Below are 21,038 nucleotides of genomic sequence, written 5' to 3' on the forward strand. Positions count from 1 at the left end.
ACTGCTCCCCGGGCGCCGTACATAATGGCAGCCCACTACTAGGATGGGTCAAATGCAGAGACCGCATTTCGTTGTCCTAGTACTTGTACTCTGTGCAATGACAATAAAGTTGAATCTTAATCTTAATCTTAATTGTTCTCTCTGTTGGAATTCAACAGACACTGGAATGGCTGCCATACATGTAGAGATAAAGATTTAAGAAACAGTTGGTGTGGTCTCTTAATTTTTTCCGGAGCTGTATTTGTTTACAGAACTGGCAGAGCTGACATTGGCACTGCATGAAGAAGGCTTCTGTTCACTGACACAAATCAGTATGTTGACCCTTGACTAAAGAAAGACATTGCCATTGTCATCTTTAAATAGGAGCATCTTGTTTCGGTATCCAAAAGCAGCTCAAAGTGGTTCAAAAGGGAACTTTTGACTTTCATACCACACAGCAAATTTAGTGAGGTTCCCCCAAAGTATGCTTACTCTGCTGATCCATCTGTTCTTCTGCTAAATGAAAACATTTAAAAGAAATGTCATGTCATAGTCTACTTGCCTGCTCATCTGCCCTGAATCATTGTGCCTTGGAAATGTGAGCCAAGCCCTTTTTGAACCATTATACATATAGGCTTTAATGCTAAATGATGCTAATTAACACAATTTATACTAATTATGGAAATTGTCCAACATATGAAATGGATCATCCGGCACTTTCTAATTGCTGGGGACCTGTACTTTAAATTTAGAACATAAAACTTTGGGGTTCTCAACATTTCCAGGTTTACAGTACAGGCAAGTAGACTATCACTGAAGACTTCTGTGTGTGTGGTTCTGTTCAGTAGAGTCTGGGTGTCACGCACACACAATCTCTCTGAGTTCACAAAAATATGGTGACGTTCCCATGGCAGATAACGCCTCCCACCAATCTGCCACGCGACTAACGAGGTAGATAATGGCACTAATCTGTCATCATCCACATATATGTTGGCTGACCTATCTGTGACAGAGGCGTCTGGATCACTGGATGTGATCACTTGGTTTTCACACACAGCTGGTGGCAGATTTACCACAACTCCAAAATCTAATCTCGATAAGCTTCTCCCAAACCTCGACAAAGGAGGGAAAACACAGTGCGGTTTTTGTCAATTTGATGAGTGCAGATGTTTGGGTGTTATTTGCTGTGTAAAACTGGGTTTCAAATGGCTTTTCTTGAGCTGTTGTTGTGTTGCGCAGAGATCACAGAGATTAGGCCCTCGTGGTTGTTTTTGGCTCATCCTGGAACAGTTTTCAGTGCAGCGTCTGTTGATGTGACTGGAGCGTGTGAACCACAGACTTTATGACCTCTGAATCGTGACCCCTGACCTTTTTATGGCCAATTCGGTGAAGGTTGAGCATGGCCATCCGTCGAGCTATCCATTCTGTCTCCTTCATCTGCGCTTTTTTTTTCTCCATCTCTCTTTCTCTCTCCATGTGATAGGCTCAGGTCATTCAGCTAATGAGCGCTCCTATTTAAGGCGAGCACCAGGGCCCTAAATAGATCTTAAGATCCTTTAATCGGCCGCTGAGGCCTGTCCTGTTCTGTATGACGACAGTCTGTGTGCAGTCAGGCTCTTTCTTTAACCACCAACTGCCACGTACACACACCTTGACGGGATACCCACGCCCCACCTGGACTCCCCTCTCTTTTTTGGACCATGTTTTCATACGTGAGAACCCCAAACTACATTGTGAGTAGCCGTCATTCTGCACTGACATAGTGAATGTGGTTTCGTTGAGGCTTAGGCTACTTGGCTGAGGGAAAAGTAGAGCAGGTATCAGCGAGTGTTGTTTCCCTGACGAACCGTGTGTCTGATTAAACCATGTGGCTTGGTTATCAGTGGTGGTAATTACCTGAGAACATTAATAACAAGAGGGTAGAAAACCAGTTGCTACATCTAATGATAGCCTCTCCAGAGATAAAGACATTTAGAGAGATAAAACAAATGTTAAGAGGTTAAATAGGTTCATAAAAACATTGTGTTAATAGACTGTTGGTTATAGCTAACATGATACGTTGAATTTAAGGTAAAAAAAACATGCTATACCCCATTAGCTCTTTGCAGGCAGTGAGAAATAAAACAAACATATATTAGACAGACTTTCGCACTTTTTGAACACACATTAACAAACAGTGAAAGTGGGAGTGGTCGTATCTTAAGTTGTGCATTTCCGAACGAAAAAGATAAGTTCTTTGGTAAATAATGAGTCCACTGGTTCCCACTCTTACATTGGAATGATGGAATTGAATGTCCAAAGCATTGGTAAAAAAAAAAAAGCTATTTGGAAGACGTCACTGCGGATTACATCTGATTATTTTGTTGTAGATTTAACACGTTTTCCAACATTTTGTACAGAGATGTATATACTTATTGATCGAGGCAATAAAGAGATTTCCCTCTTTGAATACTGAACATTTTGCTCACAGTAGTTATGGGATTTTTTTGATGTTTACATATACCTTGTCAGTCTGGCTTGTTTTCCAAGTTACTTCACAATGACGAAACCCTTCTATAGAACCATATTATAATTAGCTCCATCTTGACCAGCTTTATTAAATAAATGAAGCATTCTATGGAAAGCCATCAGGACATGTTGTTACTAGTACAGCTCCTTTACTTAATGGTGTATTTAATTTTGTGATTTCCTACTCTAACATAAGGAAAGGATCTTAATACTGCGTGCTGCAACACTCTCTGCTGTTTCAGTTTCCTCTCAGGTCACGCGCATCTCTTGTTTATTTATTCTGTATATAGTTTTTCTGAAAGGAGTTGGTGTGGATTGCCCTCAGGACAAAATGTGTCTGTCTGTTGTTCAGGTTATGTGTTACATAAGAAAGAAGAGGTTGATGGTTGTTTTCATTGTCCTCTTCCAGCATCGAAAGGAGTCTATAACTGGTTCACAGAAAGAGTATAAAGTGGATCTGACCTTCACTTAACTGCGGGGCAAATGCAGTTCAGCATGGACGGTTCGCTGACGAGGATAGAATCTGTCGGTGAACAGGGCTGATATTGTGGGATGTGACAGTGCCTGGAGGTAGCGTGTGTTCACCCATGTTGGAGCACACCGGCGATTGTATTCCTGATTTAAGCTTTTCTTCAACAGAGAAAAGGTTGAAGGCTCTTTTCTCCTCAGCGCTGACGCACCTGTCTTCTCAGAGGACGGTAAAGACGGAGAAAAGACTTAAGCTATGTTGGCTTAACCCCTTTTCCGCCCCCCACTCTCCATAGTTACCACAGCTGCCAGGTGTACCTGCTGTGGCTTCATTATTCTCTATAATTCAGTCCTTTCTTGCTTTATTTCTGTCACAGTGTTCCTCCATCCCACTCTTTTTGTTACCCAAGTGACTGCTTTTTAACCTCCATCCCTCATTTCTTTCTTTCGCTCCCTCCTGTCATTGTCAGCTGCTCAGCTGTAGTGACTGAAGGCTGACTGGCCATTGTTGTCCCCTGTACCAAGAGCCCTTGTGTCCCGCGCTGTCTCTGCACTTCATGTGGTCCTGCATCAATAGACCTCAGGCTGCTGCCACCAGGCCCCCCGGGTGTGCTCAGTCATTCCCGTCACAATTCAAATAAATTCAGGTCCTAATTTAAAGGATCACTTCACAGAAAAAAACAACTTAAATATGTCCTCTCACCTGGACTGCTATGTAATTATCATTAATGCTAACCATTTCCACCTAATAATCTCTTCATTATTCGTATGGGTGAGAGCCATGCAGTGATGACAGCAGGGATTTGATGTAAAACCAAAGCTGTATGCCAGGGTTATGTTCTCCTCTCAAAATGGTGATTATGGTGTTTTAATTTTAATATCCATTAATCCAAGTAAAAAAATAGTGAAACAAAGGGCCTTGTGTAATTTCCTAGAGAACAAAGTATCATATTGATTTGTTCTTTATCTGAAATAGTATTCCAAAACTTAACAGAACACATTATCCATCTAACATGGCAAAGAAAATATTTATGATGAGCGAATTCCCTCTGAGCTGCTTCAGTATCAGGGGGCCACAGCTTCCAAACTTTTTCACTGGAGACATTTTAACCTGTAGGAAAAGCAGAGTTACATTATGTGTCCCAGTGAGCCGGAATGCAAAAAACTATGGGATGTAGAATGCAGCCACTCTTCTTTTCATTAAATATCCTTACCAGTCTTTTGTCTAAAAAACGATTTTCCCTGTAACGTTTTAAAGAAATGCCAGAAAACAATATTTCTGTTTGTCAAAACCCATATTATAAACCAAAAGTATGAAAATCCTGTCTAATACACCGTCAGACGACATACAGATGAGTTGTTACGGAGCCTAAACAGTGATTTCTGAATTAGATTGTTTCTTTTACTGTCCTTTTTCCTGTAGAGGAAGTACAGAAACCGTAACTCTGGATTTATTGATTGTTTGAGGTGCGATATATGACTCTAATTTTCCGCTTTGCCATAATTTGGGCCGGAAGTGACGTTACTGAATATTTCCAGAAAAACCCCTGCCTATATCATATCAAAAAGCTTTGTTGCGCATGCTAGCTCACTGTCATGGCTTACTGGGACACTCGTACAGAACAGACTCATCCTAAATGTAGTAACGCCTGTGTTCTTCCTACCATATCAACATGTCTCCTGTAACAAGCCTATAAAGCACCCTGCAACTGCCTGTAATTAATGTAACGAGCTACATCTGTGTTTAACGGCTCAACATTAACACCCTTGGAGAGGTATAAGCCTCCTATATGACTGAGGGCAGTGTGTTGTTGTTGTTGTGTGTAGAAGAACGCTTCCCTGTGATTCCCATCAAAACCCAGAATACTGCTCTGTATAACACACAAATCCAAAGCATTTTGCAGAGACAAACAGCAGTCCTAATACGCCTATTCTGTTCGTTCTAATTTGGCCCTGTGACGTTGACCACAAGAGACTTTAATCAACACCAGAAAAAAAAACTTTTCAATTACGGTTAATTAATTAGAGCTTAGGAAGTTGCTTCCCCAGTTACTGATTTAGTAGTCCCGGTCCCAAATCACTCACCACTCACTTTATGGTCCTTTTTATAGTGAGGATTGCCATTTTGTAGTGCTCTCTGACTGCATACTGAGGAATATCATGCAACAGAAAAGTGGACTGCATTGTAAAAAGTAGTACAAACAATGATCGCTATCCAAAAATAGAATCTATGCATTGTGCTGAAGGGAAAACAGCAGACAACCAGCCAATTGAGACAAATCCATGTGTTGTGGCATGGAAATAACATGGATTAATGTGAGCGGAACAACAACTTGCAACACAAATGTCCATATAGAACTTTGTGTATTAATCACAAAAAATATTCGGACATAGCCTTAGTACATGCCTATCATCACTTACTGTCAGCAGACACGGGTTGACAGATACGTGTGGATGATTGGACTTGCTTTTTGTTTCAGCGAAAACTGAAACGAATGAAATATTGAATGACATCACCTGTGGTTTAGAGTTGGTTTCCTCTGTGTTTTTCACTTTGCAGTGATACACACCAGGGTTCTGTTTCCGTACAAATCTGAACTTTGACCTTCTACTTGTAGAGCATTGTAAGATCTTTATTTTTTTAACGGTGGATCAACACAGGTGTTTTGATTCTTTCAGTGTCTTCTAACAGATTGAGATTTTCTATTTAAAAATCAACAGATTTGCTATCAGCATTTATGTCTGCTTGAGTAATCTGTGAAAAGGTTATCGGCGGTTAAGACATGTTCCGGGGTACTGGGACGTCCCTGTTATCTAACATGTTGAGGTCTCTGCTCTGCTGCAGTCCACTCTTGATATATTTGGCATTTGCGCTGTGGATACAGTAACCTGATCTGTTTTTGTACCAGTCCCAGCTTGATGTGCTGATGTGGGAACATCTCTGGATCCTGAGATAAGGATGGAGGAAGGACCCATAGTAACTTTTCTAGCATGAACACACTGTTTGTTTAATTTATCATTGATTTATTATTCTTTTCATACTTCAAGGAAACTAAATACTGATTGAAGTGTAACATAAGAGTTAGTTGTGGCAGTGGAAGTGCATCCTGTTATTCACTTTTCTGCTTCTCGGGATTCACTGCAAATTGAAATTCCGGCAGATGACAGAGACACATTCTTGCTGAGAGAGATGTAATAACATTAGCAACATGTTTAAAGCGGTCTTTAATTATTGGCCCAACACAGACACTTAACTAAGGCATGTAATCTGCTTCTTCTAAAACTTAATGTATTTAGGACTCGTTGTTTCAGTTTATCTTGTTGCTTAACATGATGTGGCTTATATGCTTTTTGTGGTTTAATTAGACACGTGGATAATGTGTTTGTGGTGTGTAAAAAGGCTGAAGACATGCGTATATTCTCTTCCTCTCATGTAGTTCATGCTCTGGTCAGGATACACTCGGTTACGCACGTCCGCACCCATGCACTGGTAGACCGTGTGTTCTGTAAAGCTGCCTACTTATTTCAATATTGAGCCGTTTTTATGTTTTATACCATTTAAAAGGAGAATCCATGGTGGAGCAGAGGGGTATTCAGGGATCCCCCTCCCATCTCTCTTGGTTTCTCTTTTATCTCTTAGAAATCCTTGGAGTATTTCTATCTGTTTTCACATAAACAGAGCAGATTAGCAGAAAGATTTGAGGGATTATTACTCTAAACCACAGCCCACTGCCTTCCACACCACAGCTAAAGACAGAGAGGGAGCACTACTGCAGGATTTGTCAAATATAAGCTGGTTCCAAAGTATAATAACCTGTCAGAAAGAGAGTGTGTGTGTTTTAATGATGAACTCAGTACTGACTGGTGATGTATTCACAATAAAATGTATTGCATATGGAGTTATGTTATATTAAAAGACTTAATTCCAAAGCTGAAAATGGATTTGTCTAGTGTGCATGCATGCTGTCTGCACTGATGCTCAGGATATAAAACTGCAGGTGTGTTGACCTATGTAAATGTGTCTGTTCTGCATGGTTTGAAAGCTGATTCCCTATCAGACCATGACATCAGTGAGCATTCTAAAGTGGAAACATGTCTGCTTTGCATGACTTTATCTCAACCAGCCACAGTGATCGCCTGCTGGATGTGCGGACCATTCCTGCATACCTGTCATTGTACAGGTGCACACTGCAGTGTACTTGGTTCAAGTTTGGCTTGGTTTCTACCTCATTGAAGTTGTATGCTCAACAAACACTGCTTTAGATGTAAAAGTGTTGTCTGACCAACAGTCTCCCTCGCGAAAAAGTAATTCTCACAATTTTCCCCCACATTTTTAGAAGCTGTAACCTAAAAAAAACTTGGACTTACATCTGAAATCATGTTGATTTTTACAATAATATAATATATTGATTATCAATCAATCACAGTCTTGGCTGTACCTCCACAGGGTCCATACTGCTTTAACCTCCTGCACACCCCCTCCCACCAGCCATTCAGCACCCAGGTTGCGCAGCTAGTGTAATTAGCCTGAGCCAATCACGCAGAAGGCATGAGGGCAGGATTAGTCATTAACTGGGGGCTTAGCTGTCAGCTGTCAGCCACACAGGAATGCTGCTAAGTCTCTGCTGCAGCCCGGTTTCTCCCTGCCTCTTAGAAACAGAGTGAAATAATAATTCTGCAAGCAAAATCTGTCCTTTTAATACAGTTCTGTTAATAGCCAAGGGTGTATGGATCAGACACCAGCTGTAAATGCTGCATGTGTAGCCCTGCTCCTTTTTATACCCTGAACATGATATTGCTGTAGTTAGTGCAGAAAGCTGACCTGACAACAGTTTGTGTTGGCACTAATTTACCAAGTTTTCATAAATATCCTAATGGTGTCACTCAGCTCAGAACAGACCCTCTGTTTGTTTTGGCTCTGCAGCAGGAGGGAACCTGATGGCACTGAGTTGAACACAGAGTCTTTGTTTGGCGAAATAAAAACAACACTCAAAATGAGTAATAAGAGAGAGATTTGGCAATGTCGGTTCCATTAAAGAAATTGAATTTTCCTCTGGCTTGTCGTCGATTTTCTTTCCCCTTAAAACTTGTTGGAGACTAAACAGAACAAATTGAAGCTGTCAGTGCGCTGGCAGGTCGTTTGACTTCTGCAGCCAGAATTCATTTATTGGGCCCCCTTCCCGTTCTATCTTCTCTCTCAGGAGTGTACCCAGAATCCATCACGCTCTGTTCCTCTTCTTTTGTTGGACGGTTGAATGGGGAACAGATTGCGCTGCTGCTCTGTCTTCCTGTTCAGTGAGTATGGTTAGCACTTTGATGATAGAGCCCAGGTTTGCCACAGAAAGAAGAGGTCAAAAAGGAGTAGGAGGAGGGGTGGGAGTGCAGCACCCAGACGGCACAGCCTGCTGGGGGTCTGGGAGTCACTCCTGCTGTGTGGATCCGTGGCCTTTGACCCCCGCTGTTGAGAGAAACGTAGGAGTCTCTACACAGCGTGCGTCTCTTTGGATCTCACACTCCTTTTCTCTCTGTGTTTCTCACATGAAAGGCCTGGCGGTCACACCAGCATTTAAAAGGGGTGAAACTGACCATTAGCACGCTTGCTAGCTTGGGGAGATTTATTTCCCATGCCTCTTTCTTATTAGTGGACATACTGGGAGAATTACTGGAAGAGTCTAAAGAAAAATGCTCTTAAATGTTTTAAAGCGTTGATGATTCTTGCTATCCTCATGGTTGTTTGCACTTGCTGTAAGTCCCTTTGGTAAAAAACATCAGCTTAATGACATCTAATGTGATGATACAAATGGACAGATGCCCTAAGAGCTATTTTGACCATCTTCTGCTAGCCTTTAGAAAGTACAGTCACTACGTCACTATGCTTCCAGAACTGTATCATTTTGCCGGGTTAGTTTCTGTGTTCCGATCTGATGACTTTAACGAGAAAGGGAATAAGCACACACGAGAGGACACTGAGTAAAAGCCCGCCCAGGTGCTGCAGGGACACAGGTGTAGTGCTTGTTACACAAATCACATCCTTCACGCTAACAGTAAGCAACATTTGCAAAAACACGGTTGTGTGTCACAGACCGTCTCCAGCAGCTTTAGTGCAGCGCCAACCCGCCGACACATGAGATGAACACACCCCCGCCCCCCCCCCCCGACACACAGACATATTGAAATACTCCAGGAATGTCTCCATACGCTTTATAGAGAGTTACTGGGGCTAAAAAAGGAGATGTCTGGTCCATTCTGTTTGGCTCGTCTGCGTTTGCTTTCACGCTCACAACTCGAGTTTAGGCCTCCAAATAGAAACCTAACGTTCTGATCCCATGAAATATCCATGGGCGTGTTGTCCCAGATATGAATTGTTTGATTCCCCCGCTCTAGTTAAGCTTCCTCACTGGCACACATGCAGAATCTGCGTCCCAGTACGACAGACTGGTTTTTGGCTGGTGACAGCGTCTCCCCACAGGCGAATGAGACTGCAGGCTTCCCTCTGTCCTCGAAATCCACCCTAGCTTATTAACATTTCACGAGGAAAATGTGAGAGGCACAGTAAACCCCTTCTGTTACTCACGCAGAAGGAGAGGTGTTCGGAGACTCCTCTGACTTTGACTGGTGTCTGAAACGGATCGTTTTGGCACCAAAACTCCAGATGAGCAAACGACTGAATCGTGTTTTCTACACAGTTGCATCACTTTTTAGTCTAATCTTGTAAAGTGTCCTTTTTCTGTAGCCTTGGAGCTTCTTTGTCCGCCGTATCCAAAAAGCAGCGGTGTCTATTCGAACATTTATTCTCCACTCGGAGCTTTTATCAGAAGCAGGTTGCATTTCCACAGACACACACTGACATTTCAGCTGAACGCTATCAGCTCAGGACCAGAAGGTTAATTGCTCGCGTCTCTGTCAGGTTGTGAATCCTCTGATCCATGAAATTTAAAAAAAGCTGCCGTCATCCTGCGAGGAAAATGCTGACTCACTTTCATATCAGGGTTTTTCTTTTAGTTCTTGTGCTTTCAGACGCTCGCCATGTTTTGCTGTCCCGTGCATGCGTGAGATGCATTTTTGAATTCATTACCATATTTTTTTACACCTACTGTTTCAGCTTCAAATCTGGTCTGTTTCCTCTCTAAACTAGGGACTGGTTGCTAAGGGAAGTGAGGAGCAGTGTGTGTGATTGTAAAGATACATTTCTGTGTCAGTGTCTGCTGTCAGAACTGGGACGTGGGGGGGGGGTGATCTGGCTTATGAAATGACACAAATGTGATGATGGGGGAGTGGGCGTATGCAGTCTGACACCCAGCGAGGTGGAAATGTGGGTTAATCTGGTCATATGGACACAACCATCATGATCGTACCTCCTGGAGTGGGGAGGGGGGGGACAGTGGGGCGTTGGCTGACTAGAAGATGGCAGAGGGAGAGAATGGCCTTAGAGGGAGGGTGTGTGTGTGTGTGTGTGTGTGTGTGTACAGAGGTGGTAGGAGGTCAGCAGAGGAAGATGAGAGGACAAAAGAACAGAGTGGATTGATGCGGAGGTGGTGCGCTTCCCCACCCTCCCCTCTAACCCCGCGGTCCGTCTTCAAACGCTCCACTGCGCTCACGCCTGATTGGCTGCGAGGTGTCGCCATAGCCACGGATGCAGCCACCTCTCGGCGTCACACTCCCTTACACCACTCTCAGCTAATTCAGTAATCACATTATGTAACGTCGTTAGGAGGAATGCACACACGCTCCGAGGTGTGACATTGATGCATCTGTGACGGCTGAGGGAGGGATGTTTTTCAATTCAACACAGAGTCATTATTATGGTATTACAGCTGTGATTATCCCTCTTTATACTTATTATATTCTGCAGCCTTTAACCTGAAAAGCGGTCACCTTTTTTTGATTAGGTCTTCAGGTATGACTCATATTTCAACATTCATTCATAGCACATCTCGCACTTTCAAATAGTTTCATTCAGACATTTACCCCTAAAAAGGAATACAAATCTGAACAATCAAGACACATTTAAATCCCAGAGAATCCCATAAATTCTGACACCATACCATGTGATAAATTGTCATGGGATAGTAAAGAGAATACAAATTAACGTTTCTAGAATTGGACTCTGCACTAGCACTGTTTATTTGACTTCCTTTTACCTGTAGCCTTAAAAGTAACTACAGCTCTGGAAAAAAACACAGAGACACCACTCCAAATGTTTCTTAAATCTCAGTCTCTACATTTATAGCAGCCATTACATTTTAGTGTCTTTTGAGATGCTGCAGCGGTCTCTATTTTTTAAAGAGCTGTATATATGGACTACATAAAGTGCTTTATCAGGTATTTTGACCCCTCAAAGCGCTTTACATACTACAAGTCATTCACACCTCATTCATACAGAGCAGTACCACTTGGTCTAGGGAAGCTAACATTCACACACACACACACACACACACACACACACACACACACCAGGGTTAAGTATCTTGCGAAAGGCTACATCGACGTGTTAACTGCACGGGCTGGGACATCTGTGGATGGTCTGTCTGTGGAAAGAAAGGATTTATTGTAGGATTGTTAACATTTGTGAAGTTGTAACTTATAACTGGCAAAGTATGGATGTAAATGTTGAAAAGTTGGTCAGACCATCTCTTTAATTTTAATATTTACTTTATGCAGAGTTTATATCTTTTTCAAGCCAGTCCAGAAAGTGTGTACAATGCATTTCAAAAAGACTACAGAACATAAAGCATGGAAAGAAACATCTGTTTGTGGGATGCAGCTAGGAGGAAGCTAGGACTGCAAGCTTTACCTTTCAATTGTTCCCATTTCCTTGAGGTATGGGCAGATTATTCTGTATGACTCCTAAAGAGGGGCAGCGTCATAATGTAGCAGCAGGATCTTAGGGCTAAGCCAATCATTGATTTACATACAGTACAAGCATTAAGCCATTCTATTCCGTGACAACCAGAAGCCATGCTCCTCCCTCTGTGCATGCTGCATCACCCTGACACGGTGCAGTGGGGAGATGCTGCAGAGTGTGTTGCCATGTGTGCATTGAGAAAAAAAAAAGCCCTCCCGCTTTGCTTCTCTCCTCATGGCCAGATGCATTTGATGGAGCCTCCCACCCACTCGCCAGCGCCCCTGCTCCCCTACTCCCCATCCTCCCTCCTGACCCGAGAGAGACACCTAGTGGACCCGGGGTGCAACTACACCTCCACATGCCTGCTTGCCCTCAGCCCGACCTGCGCTTCTTTTACACAGGGAATAATTTATGATGCTAGACACCGGCATTTTCTGGTGATTGTACAGGCACAGAGGAAGGGGGGAGTACTATTCCCAACATGGTTATAAATACGAAGGCTACAGTGAGCTGTGTTTCCCGCAACAGAGCATAATTTCCATTAGCCAGCCAATTGTCATCAGTTCTTTAGCCTCTGTTTCCCTCTCCCTTCATACTCCATTAGACCCCTGACTTGAAAATGAATCACTTGTGTAGGGTGTGCAAACACTCTCTGGGCTGCATAATGCATTGTAATGCAGATTCTGCACCGGCCTGTAGTCTGAAACTCATTTATCACACCATGCAGACTGTTCTGCATTCAGCCAGCACATCTCCTCCTCTCCTCTGCCCTCTACCTCTCACTCCATCCATCCCTCGTAAACACCCCCCAGCCCCCGCCCCCTCAGGTCCTTTTTTAAAAAAAATGTATTTACCTGTCAGAGAGCCTGGATTTTGACCCCCTGCCTCCCAGCTCTCTGCCACATCGCATTCACTTCAAACTAGCCGGCAAGCTGCCTACCAGAAGAAAGTGAGGAGTGACTCACAACAAGGCAGACAGAGAGAGTGCCAGGGCGGGGTCTCATTATTCTGAATATGTAAAGTTGAGTTGTGTCATTGTTGTTATGCATGAGCTAATATGATCAGCCTGCTTTTAGCTTATCACTAAACATGACTGTATGTGCTTCTTTAAGTCACCATTACAAGAATTTGCAGTACAGAATGCCAAGGATCTGCTTTGAATATCATATATTTAATTTGAAGCTCAATCTTGAATATTAATGATGAATGAAAAAGCTTTCCTGTAGCTGGTATCTCATAAAGAAACAAAACAGTACCATAACATTAAGAATGTGTTGATAGGTGAGTGACGAGAAAGTGTATTTAAAATCTGAAAGTTTGTGCAATGTGGAGACTACAGATAAGATAAGATATACTTTATTATTCCCAATTTGGGAATACAGGACATGCCTCTGGTTTATTAACAGTTGCTTTTATTGAGTTTTTAGGCACCTGGGGAGCTGCAGCAACACATAAACACAACACTGACGCATTATAACTCATATATAGTTGTCTTATACAAACATACAGCAGAAAGGAGCAAAGCCTGCATTCATTTCAAGTCATGTTTCTGGCCTCCTGACATATATAGGTCCATTATTATCTCTTCTATCATAATGTTTTGATGTCCATTAACTCTTGAGGGAAATATTTGTCTCTGAACCAGAACCATACAAAAGCTCATCCTCTCACATCACACATGATGAAATATATGGATTAGTGCAGGGTGTATCGTTTATGACAACTTTATAGAATACATTGAAATGATTTATACCGTAAAGTATCAGTATGGCATGTGTTTCCCTCTCTTTTCCTTAAGGATAAAAGGTGTTTGATTGAATAATAATAGTCTGCTGCTATATAGGACCTTCATAGAATAATAATGAGACTGGCAGAGCTCAAAGATTCAGTATCTACCTACACTCATACACAAAGGCTCCACAAGCATGTCTATCATTCTTGGAATTTCTGTATGATTTAAATAATCCTCCTAAAGTTCCTGGTATTAATAATAGAACCAATCAACTAAACAAAAAAATGTGTTCAAAGAAAGAAAAAGTAACTGTTCTGTTGACAGATTGAAGTTACGTGACAACACGTTACGTTTAGACATTTTTAAAGGGGCCCAATTATGATCTTTGTGGGATTCCCTTCCCTGTTGTGTGTTATATAGGTTTTTGTGCATGTAAAATGGTTGCTTCTATTGGTTAGCTCACCAATTGTTCCTGATAGGCAATGGGGCGGGACATCTCTAAACGATGGACCACTCACAGCCGAGCTGACCAGCTAACCAATCAGAGCAGACTGGGCTCTGATTTCAGACAGACAGTGAAAAGAGGCAGTATACTGGCCGTATGAGAAAAAGAAAGAGCTTTTTGAACATTAAAGCTTGTTAACATGGCACAAAATATAATAATTAGCAGAACATTACCATAATGTGGCCCCTTTAAACTGATAATACAGCCTAGTGTGCATCTTTTAATATAGTTATCAATATAATATGCCTTATCACTTCTTCATCAGCCCTGAGTTGTGGGTTATCATTTCTTCTACCACATCTCTTTCTGTTTTCCTTCCTATTGCTGTTTCCTCCTGCAGCTCTGTCTCAATATATTATTTCCCCTTTAACTAGGCAACAACTTTGCTAATAAGGTGTTCTGCAACCTCCCTGACACTCTTCAGGTAATGACAGCAGACAAAGACATTGCACAGCAGTGAGTGGCCAAACCAGACGGCCAGTGTGTCTGTCAGTGCCCAGCTGGACTCCAACACACAGTTCTGTTAGAGGAAGCTCTGACTTCTACAGAGCCATTTCCTGTTGTGCCACTTTGTGTGTTGCGTGTATGTGAGGTACAGAGATCCTGTTCCACTCTGCCTCCGTCACAGACCATCTCAAATTCCCTCCTACCTTCCGCTGGACTGTTGCACAGCCAAGAAGGACGCTGAGAAAAGATGGAGCTTGTGTGTGTTGGAGGGAGGTGAAGCCACGGGGGGTCAGCGTGTGTCCTGGCCGCCGTTGATCACCATGCGTCGTGCATTACATTTATTCAGAGGCTACAGGAGAGCCGGGGAGGATGATGACGAAGTGTTTGTGTGCAGCTCTGGATACAAGGTGACTCTGAAACAAGACACAATGCAAATATGTGAACTTTATTTCAAAAAAAGTTGCACCATTTCAACTCAGATTAATATAGAAAAGGGTGAGTGTGCTTTGCCAACAGATGGATTGTCATGTCCCGTCATAATTCATTCCTGGGGTCCCCTTACAGTTTGAGAACTTTCCATCAGAAATGCTGGCAGGCATCGCCGGCTTTGTTCTGTTTAAGCTGTTAAATTGAATTCCAGGTAGCATTTAATTAGATCCTAACAAAAGTTTGCCTGTCTGAAAGTAGCACATTGTGACTGACTGCCAGTAAAACTCTTGATGTCTAGTTCAATTAAACAAAGGGCCTCTACTTTCTTCTGCTATTCCAGGCATGTGTTGGACTGCTCTCTCAGCATATGGCGCACGCTGCATACGGTTTCCATCTAAAATAGAACAGGGCATTTTTGTAAAAGAGAGCCATTGTCTCCTGACATCAATTCTATTTTGAGTTGGTTGCAAGGGAGCAGTTATAATTCTTTAAAAAAAAAGTGCAATACTGTGTATAAAGGGTTTTAAAGAAGTTAGAGTGATACATTTACCGTCTATGGTTTTCAGTTTGAATCTGTTGTCTGTTTGTACTTCTTTATAGTTAATGTTTGAAACAAATTAGCAACTGACACGTTTATATGTCAACTGTTAATATAAATAATACATCTTGGACGACATTACTTAACCACCAAGATCCTTTAAAAACCAACAATGCCACTTATGTTATGTGTCTGGACATTAAACTGAGACTGGAGTTTATACCAGAGTTGGGCCTACTCTAAATTAAACATCTAATTAAAGGAAACTTGTTTTTTAAAACTAACAGAAGTTATGCGTACAGTCAGTTTTACTCCCCACCTGAGATTTAACAACCACGGTTCCTTCCTCATATTTTTTGTCAAATTTCAAAGCTTTACTGTCAATTCCACTATTTGTGTTACACAGATCGAAAATCTGTAGTTTTCCCGCCTAAAAACAAATCTGATTCCTACTGTTATAAAAATAAAAACACAGGGATTTCTGTTTCTCTCCAGGAGGCTATGACAAGTCTGAGAAAATATCCTCTGTGACCATAATGGAGAATCCATACTGGGTTGCATTATGGGAAGTGTTTGATCATAAAAGTCCAGATATCTCAGGGTCTGCTTTTTCAGTTTGAATCATTCCTTTTTTAAACCTCCTTCATGCATGCCATCTTAGCTTTATGTTGATGAAGCTTAACAACCCCTTTAAGTACAGTTTTGGACATTTTCCCTTTAAAGGCAGCATGAATAATATGAGTTTAAATGATTGTGACGTGCCGTATGAATGTCAACATTGTTCCAAAGGGCCATGTGCACACGTCCATTACTGTGTAGACGTCAGGAAAATGTTTGACTTCAGCTTCTTAAATGTAGGATTAAGCTTTAAATGACGTCCCCTACGTGTGCAGTGAGAATCTGAATGGATTTGACCCCATTCTCAAACTCGCTCATCTACATTTAGATTTTCTATTCACCCACATTACTCCTTAAAAACCCAATTAAAGCTGCAGCACACGTTCTCCATTCTGTCTGTAATTGATGAGTGTGAACCCGGGTTCATCCGCACCATCATGTCTCAGCGGTTAGCCTCCGTGCACGTGCTGTTTGTTGGACTGAAAGTGAGGAGCAGCAGGACACCGCTGAATCCTTTCCTCCCGCATATGTGCAGGATATTAAATAAAAATGCCTGTGAAAAATATTCCTGTTATTCCAAGAATCAGCAGGAAGTCCCATCTGTGTCCTGAGAGCAGTTCAAATCCTCCGACTGAAGTGCGTTTCCCCCCCTGCATTCCTCACCTGTAAGAGGAGGAGCATTGCTGTCCAACTTTTTTTCTGTTCTGGCGTTCATCCCTCTCTCTTTACAGAATGTTTGCTGCTGGATCCCCTCCACAGAGACACAAAGCTGGCATCAGTCGGAGAGCCTCAGCTCCACTCCAAAACCCCCTAAATATCAGAGGCGAGAACAAAGTTATATGCGCTGAGCCGTAGCCATGGTAACATAGCTTTTTGGCTTTTGTGGAGTGACCTTCGGATGCTGCCAAGTGTTCAAAGACCGCTTTTAAAGCTGTGTTTGAAGTGTGCGCTGACACTGTGGGGCCACGTTTGTGATTAAGTTTGTATAGCTGTTAGGTCACTGCAGTGAGTTCTAAACCCTGCAGTTTTAATGTGGAGTAACATTTTGTTAGTGCTTAACACAAACCAGGCTGTTTAAAAATAAGGAACCCTCTGCTTCAGTAGCAACTTTTTACTTAATCTTAGAGTCGTTTGCTCAGGAAGTGGCTATATCTTTTCCCTCCTTTATTTTTTTGTAGGCTCGTCTTGGCTGTGCTTTGTGCATATTCTGCTCGCCTCCCTACTTCTCAATTCTTCTAACCAACCTTTGTATGCAATCTTTTAGCAATATTCACAGCAGCACTGTTGCTAAGAAGCCCACATGGAAGCAGTTACATTTTGCAGCAAGCAACCAGGCAAAATAGAGAATCTGCTATCTGCTCTGAACGTCTCCGTCAGCATAACCACAATTGTATCTTTATCTGCACTATTCAGTTGTTGGAGAGGATTATCCATTATGAGGAGGATTATGATTCCAACATAAAGGTTGAGCTCTATGTGAGATCTTGGCTTCCGTCCTGCTTTTCTAAATAGTCGACCTTTCATTCAGCCTGGTTCATAGAATGCAACAAAGATAGGAGACCAGGAAGTGTAACAAAAAGCATATTTATTTTTAACAAAACCAAAGGACTTAAGAAACCTAAGCAAACGTGGAAGTCAGGTATCAGTAATGTATGTGTGTGAAAATGTGCAACAAAAACAAAACGTGGTCGTGTCAAACAGAAGAGTGTGCACCGGCAGTATGGGATGGTGTTGGCCTTGATAGGTCAAGCCTCACCTTCTGTAAAGCTGCGTTTAGTAGCCTTGGGGGGAAAAACACAGCCTTTTCCTCATAATGTGAAGCTCAGAGGAAAAGTTAACTTGGTTTCTGATGGCATGTTAAATTCATGCTTACATTTCTGCTGGATTTCCTCATTACTTCACTTTCACTGTGATAAAATACAAAAAAAGGTGCCTAAGTAAGAACTTGCGAAATCCTGTCTGTGTTTTATAAACTGTAACGCTGTGTTTTGGTGTCTGATAATCCTTTAAACGCATTATCTTTGACTCTTGACTTCCCGGATCACGCTTCATTGTGATGCACTGTTTTGGAACTGGACTGTTTTCAATCTAATAACCACCCAAAGAAAAGCTATAGATTGAACATCAGTCCAGCTAAGCTCCTCTTCCTTAGCTCCTTGTCACTAATTGGATTCATTTTAAAGTTTTACTCACACATGGTCGAGCCACTATACTTGGAAGTGTTATTTAGGCTTCTGTGGGAAGGTTCACTTATTTTAAAGCAGTGATTTCTGATCTGTGAACTAAAGGTGATCACAATCAGCTCCTGCAAAGTCTCAGAGAAGCCAAATCGGCTGTGTTCTACACCTTCTATCCACATCTTCTTCCTATAAATGACTTAGTTATTAAAGATATCTCACTTTTCATCAGTAAAGCCCTGTATGCTGTAAAGCTTGTATGCTAGTCACTGTTCATAGCATTTGTCTTTGGTCTCTGAGTAGACAGAAAACATAACGCAACCGTGCTGAATGCACCTGATCAGAATCATACTGATATGGCTTTAAAGTATCTGCGAGGCACATGTGGCGTGTGATTGGATCAGCAGCTGCTTCCTGCCGTGCAGACTGTCAGAGATGCTCGTAACTCACCGCCTCACCTTCAGGCTCTGAGGGAGAGAGTTCGGCAGGTTCTGTTTTGCGGCTAAATGTGCATGTTTGTGATTTTTACTGAGCCAACTCACAGCTCAGCGCGTTGCATTCCATAGTCCAACCCTGGATGTGACGGCTGTTGGTTCCTGTGCTGGACATGAACAACATTCCTACAGCTATTAAAATCTGGCAGATTGTGGAGGGATTTCAGGGCTGCTTCTGGTTATGGAATTCATGGAATATCATTGAATTTTCAGAGGACACAAAGTTTCTGAAGAAATAACAATGTACAGATATTAAATGAAATCCTGACTCGGTATCCAACCTATTCTTTCCTCTCCTCCACCAGACAACATCACCTACAGGTCAGGGCCGGTCCGACTCGCCGGTCTACACCAACCTCCAGGAGCTGAAGATCTCTCAGTCCAGCCTGCCGCCAATCCCCTCCAGCTCCCCTCTCCACACCCTGGGCGACTGGGAGACCCACAAAGACCTGAGCGGCAGGCACTTCTACTACAACCGCGCCTCCGGAGAGCGGACCTGGAAGCCACCGCGCACCAGGGACACCAGCGGCAGCACCAGCAGCATGCGGGGAGACAGCCAGGGCACAGCGGAGAGCGAGGTGAGAGACGATTAAACCATTTCTGGTATACATAATGTAAAGAAAGCTGTGACTACAATTACTTCTTTATCACAAACAAACAAAAATCTGGTATTAAGTTTGCGGACTCTCTGGCGGTCAGCCTTAACTAAACAGGCTGTGGTTGGGGGTGTGGTGAACCACTAAAGATATTTGAAATGATGTGGTAGCTGCAGGTAAGGAAACAGGAGAGGCTTTGATATGGGGAAGTCATGGTTTCCTGTCAGGGTGTAGTTTTCCGACAAACTACCCAACACTGCCCCCCTGTGGTGGTTTGGTTTATATTTATTGCAGCATTCTTTTTATATTATTATTATTAGAAGTCAATCAACGTAATATTTATTGATTGGGCTGACATATAGCTCACCCGGTAGAGGTGGCAACCCATGTATTGGGACTCAGCTCACACGCATAGGACCCAGGTTCGAATCCGACCATGTCATCCCTTCTATCTTCCCCTTTCAACACTTTCACTCTCAGATATAGGCTAATCCAGCCCAAAATATCTAAAAAAACCAATAATTAATTTTTAAAAGTAGTGAGAAATCCTGTTTTATATAATATACTGAATTTATTTTTATTTTAAACAATTTATGAAATATACATGCTATCAGTCAGTGTCCGAACTACGGGGGGACTCGGGGGATCCGAGACCCCCTGAAACTGACACGAGATCCCCCGAAAACATGATTTGGGAAATGTTGGGGGGTCTCTAAAATATCAGTCAAGTCAAGCGCAAGAGCAAGCGCCCCCCCCCCCCCCCCCGAGAGAAAAATGGGACCCCCCGAAAATCTCGGCATAGTTCGAACACTGCTATCAGTCATCGATGGTAAAAGTCATTAGTACAACTTACTTAACAACAAATATAGATGCAGCTTTGTTTTAGGTAGAAGTATTTTTAAGGTAATAGTTTGATATTTGGGAACATATTATTATAATACTATTTATTCTATTTTGAGAAGAGTGTCATGAAGGATTGAAATCTCATATGTGTAACAGCAACATAAATATGAAGCCTAAGCAAGGTTAGCTTAGCCTAGCATAGCAAGACTGGAAACAGGAACAAAAGCTAGCCTGGCTCTGGCCAAAGGTCAAATGATGTGCCTTCCAGGACCTCCTAAGCTTGTTGTTTGTTTAATTTCCACAGAAACTGAATTGTAATGACACAATTTCCCAGACACAGTAACTGTTTCCAGTCTTTGTTGTTACGCTAAGCTAAACAGCTGCTTACCATTGGTAGCTAGTAATGAGCAGTCATTAAAACCTGTAATCTAAAGCCCCCCGTCTCTTTTTGTGTATCCTCCACAGCCGCTGTCCTCAGAGGAAAACTGTCACAGCACCCACTCGAGTCAGTCTGACAGCCAGTACGGGTCGCCCCCTAGAGGCTGGTCTGAGGAGCTGGATGAATACGGACACACACTCTACATCTCTGAACACACACAGGAGAAGGTGCAGTCTTTTGATTAACCAGAGCTATGTTAGATCCATACACATCAATTTGATTGGTTCCCCTTTTCTTGGATGCTGACCGTTCTTTTGTGTTTTCAGTGGATAAAGCATGTGGATGAACAAGGCCGACCCTACTACTACAGCGCTGACGGGTCCAGGTCAGAGTGGGAACTGCCCAGGGTAAGATTAGCTTCCAGCATTATCATTTATTTGAAGTATTCTGTTCTTCTTGAAAATTGATCTCACTACCCAG

At 42.4% G+C, this 21,038-nt stretch overlaps 1 protein-coding gene across 11 annotated transcripts in view; it reads left to right on the forward strand.

Annotated features, from left to right (window-relative positions):
* arhgap12b (Rho GTPase activating protein 12b) overlaps positions 1–21,038 on the forward strand; it is a 51,034-nt gene that overhangs the window by 19,443 nt on the left and 10,553 nt on the right. For all 11 annotated transcript variants that reach the window (XM_063873822.1, XM_063873829.1, XM_063873821.1 and 8 more), the window contains 3 exons: positions 19,046–19,318; positions 20,645–20,785; positions 20,885–20,965. In XM_063873822.1, the coding sequence (XP_063729892.1) occupies positions 19,046–19,318; positions 20,645–20,785; positions 20,885–20,965 (495 nt within the window). The remainder of the gene's footprint in view (positions 1–19,045; positions 19,319–20,644; positions 20,786–20,884; positions 20,966–21,038) is intronic.

This window comes from Eleginops maclovinus, chromosome 21, assembly GCF_036324505.1.
Source record: "Eleginops maclovinus isolate JMC-PN-2008 ecotype Puerto Natales chromosome 21, JC_Emac_rtc_rv5, whole genome shotgun sequence".
NCBI lineage: Eukaryota > Metazoa > Chordata > Actinopteri > Perciformes > Eleginopidae > Eleginops > Eleginops maclovinus.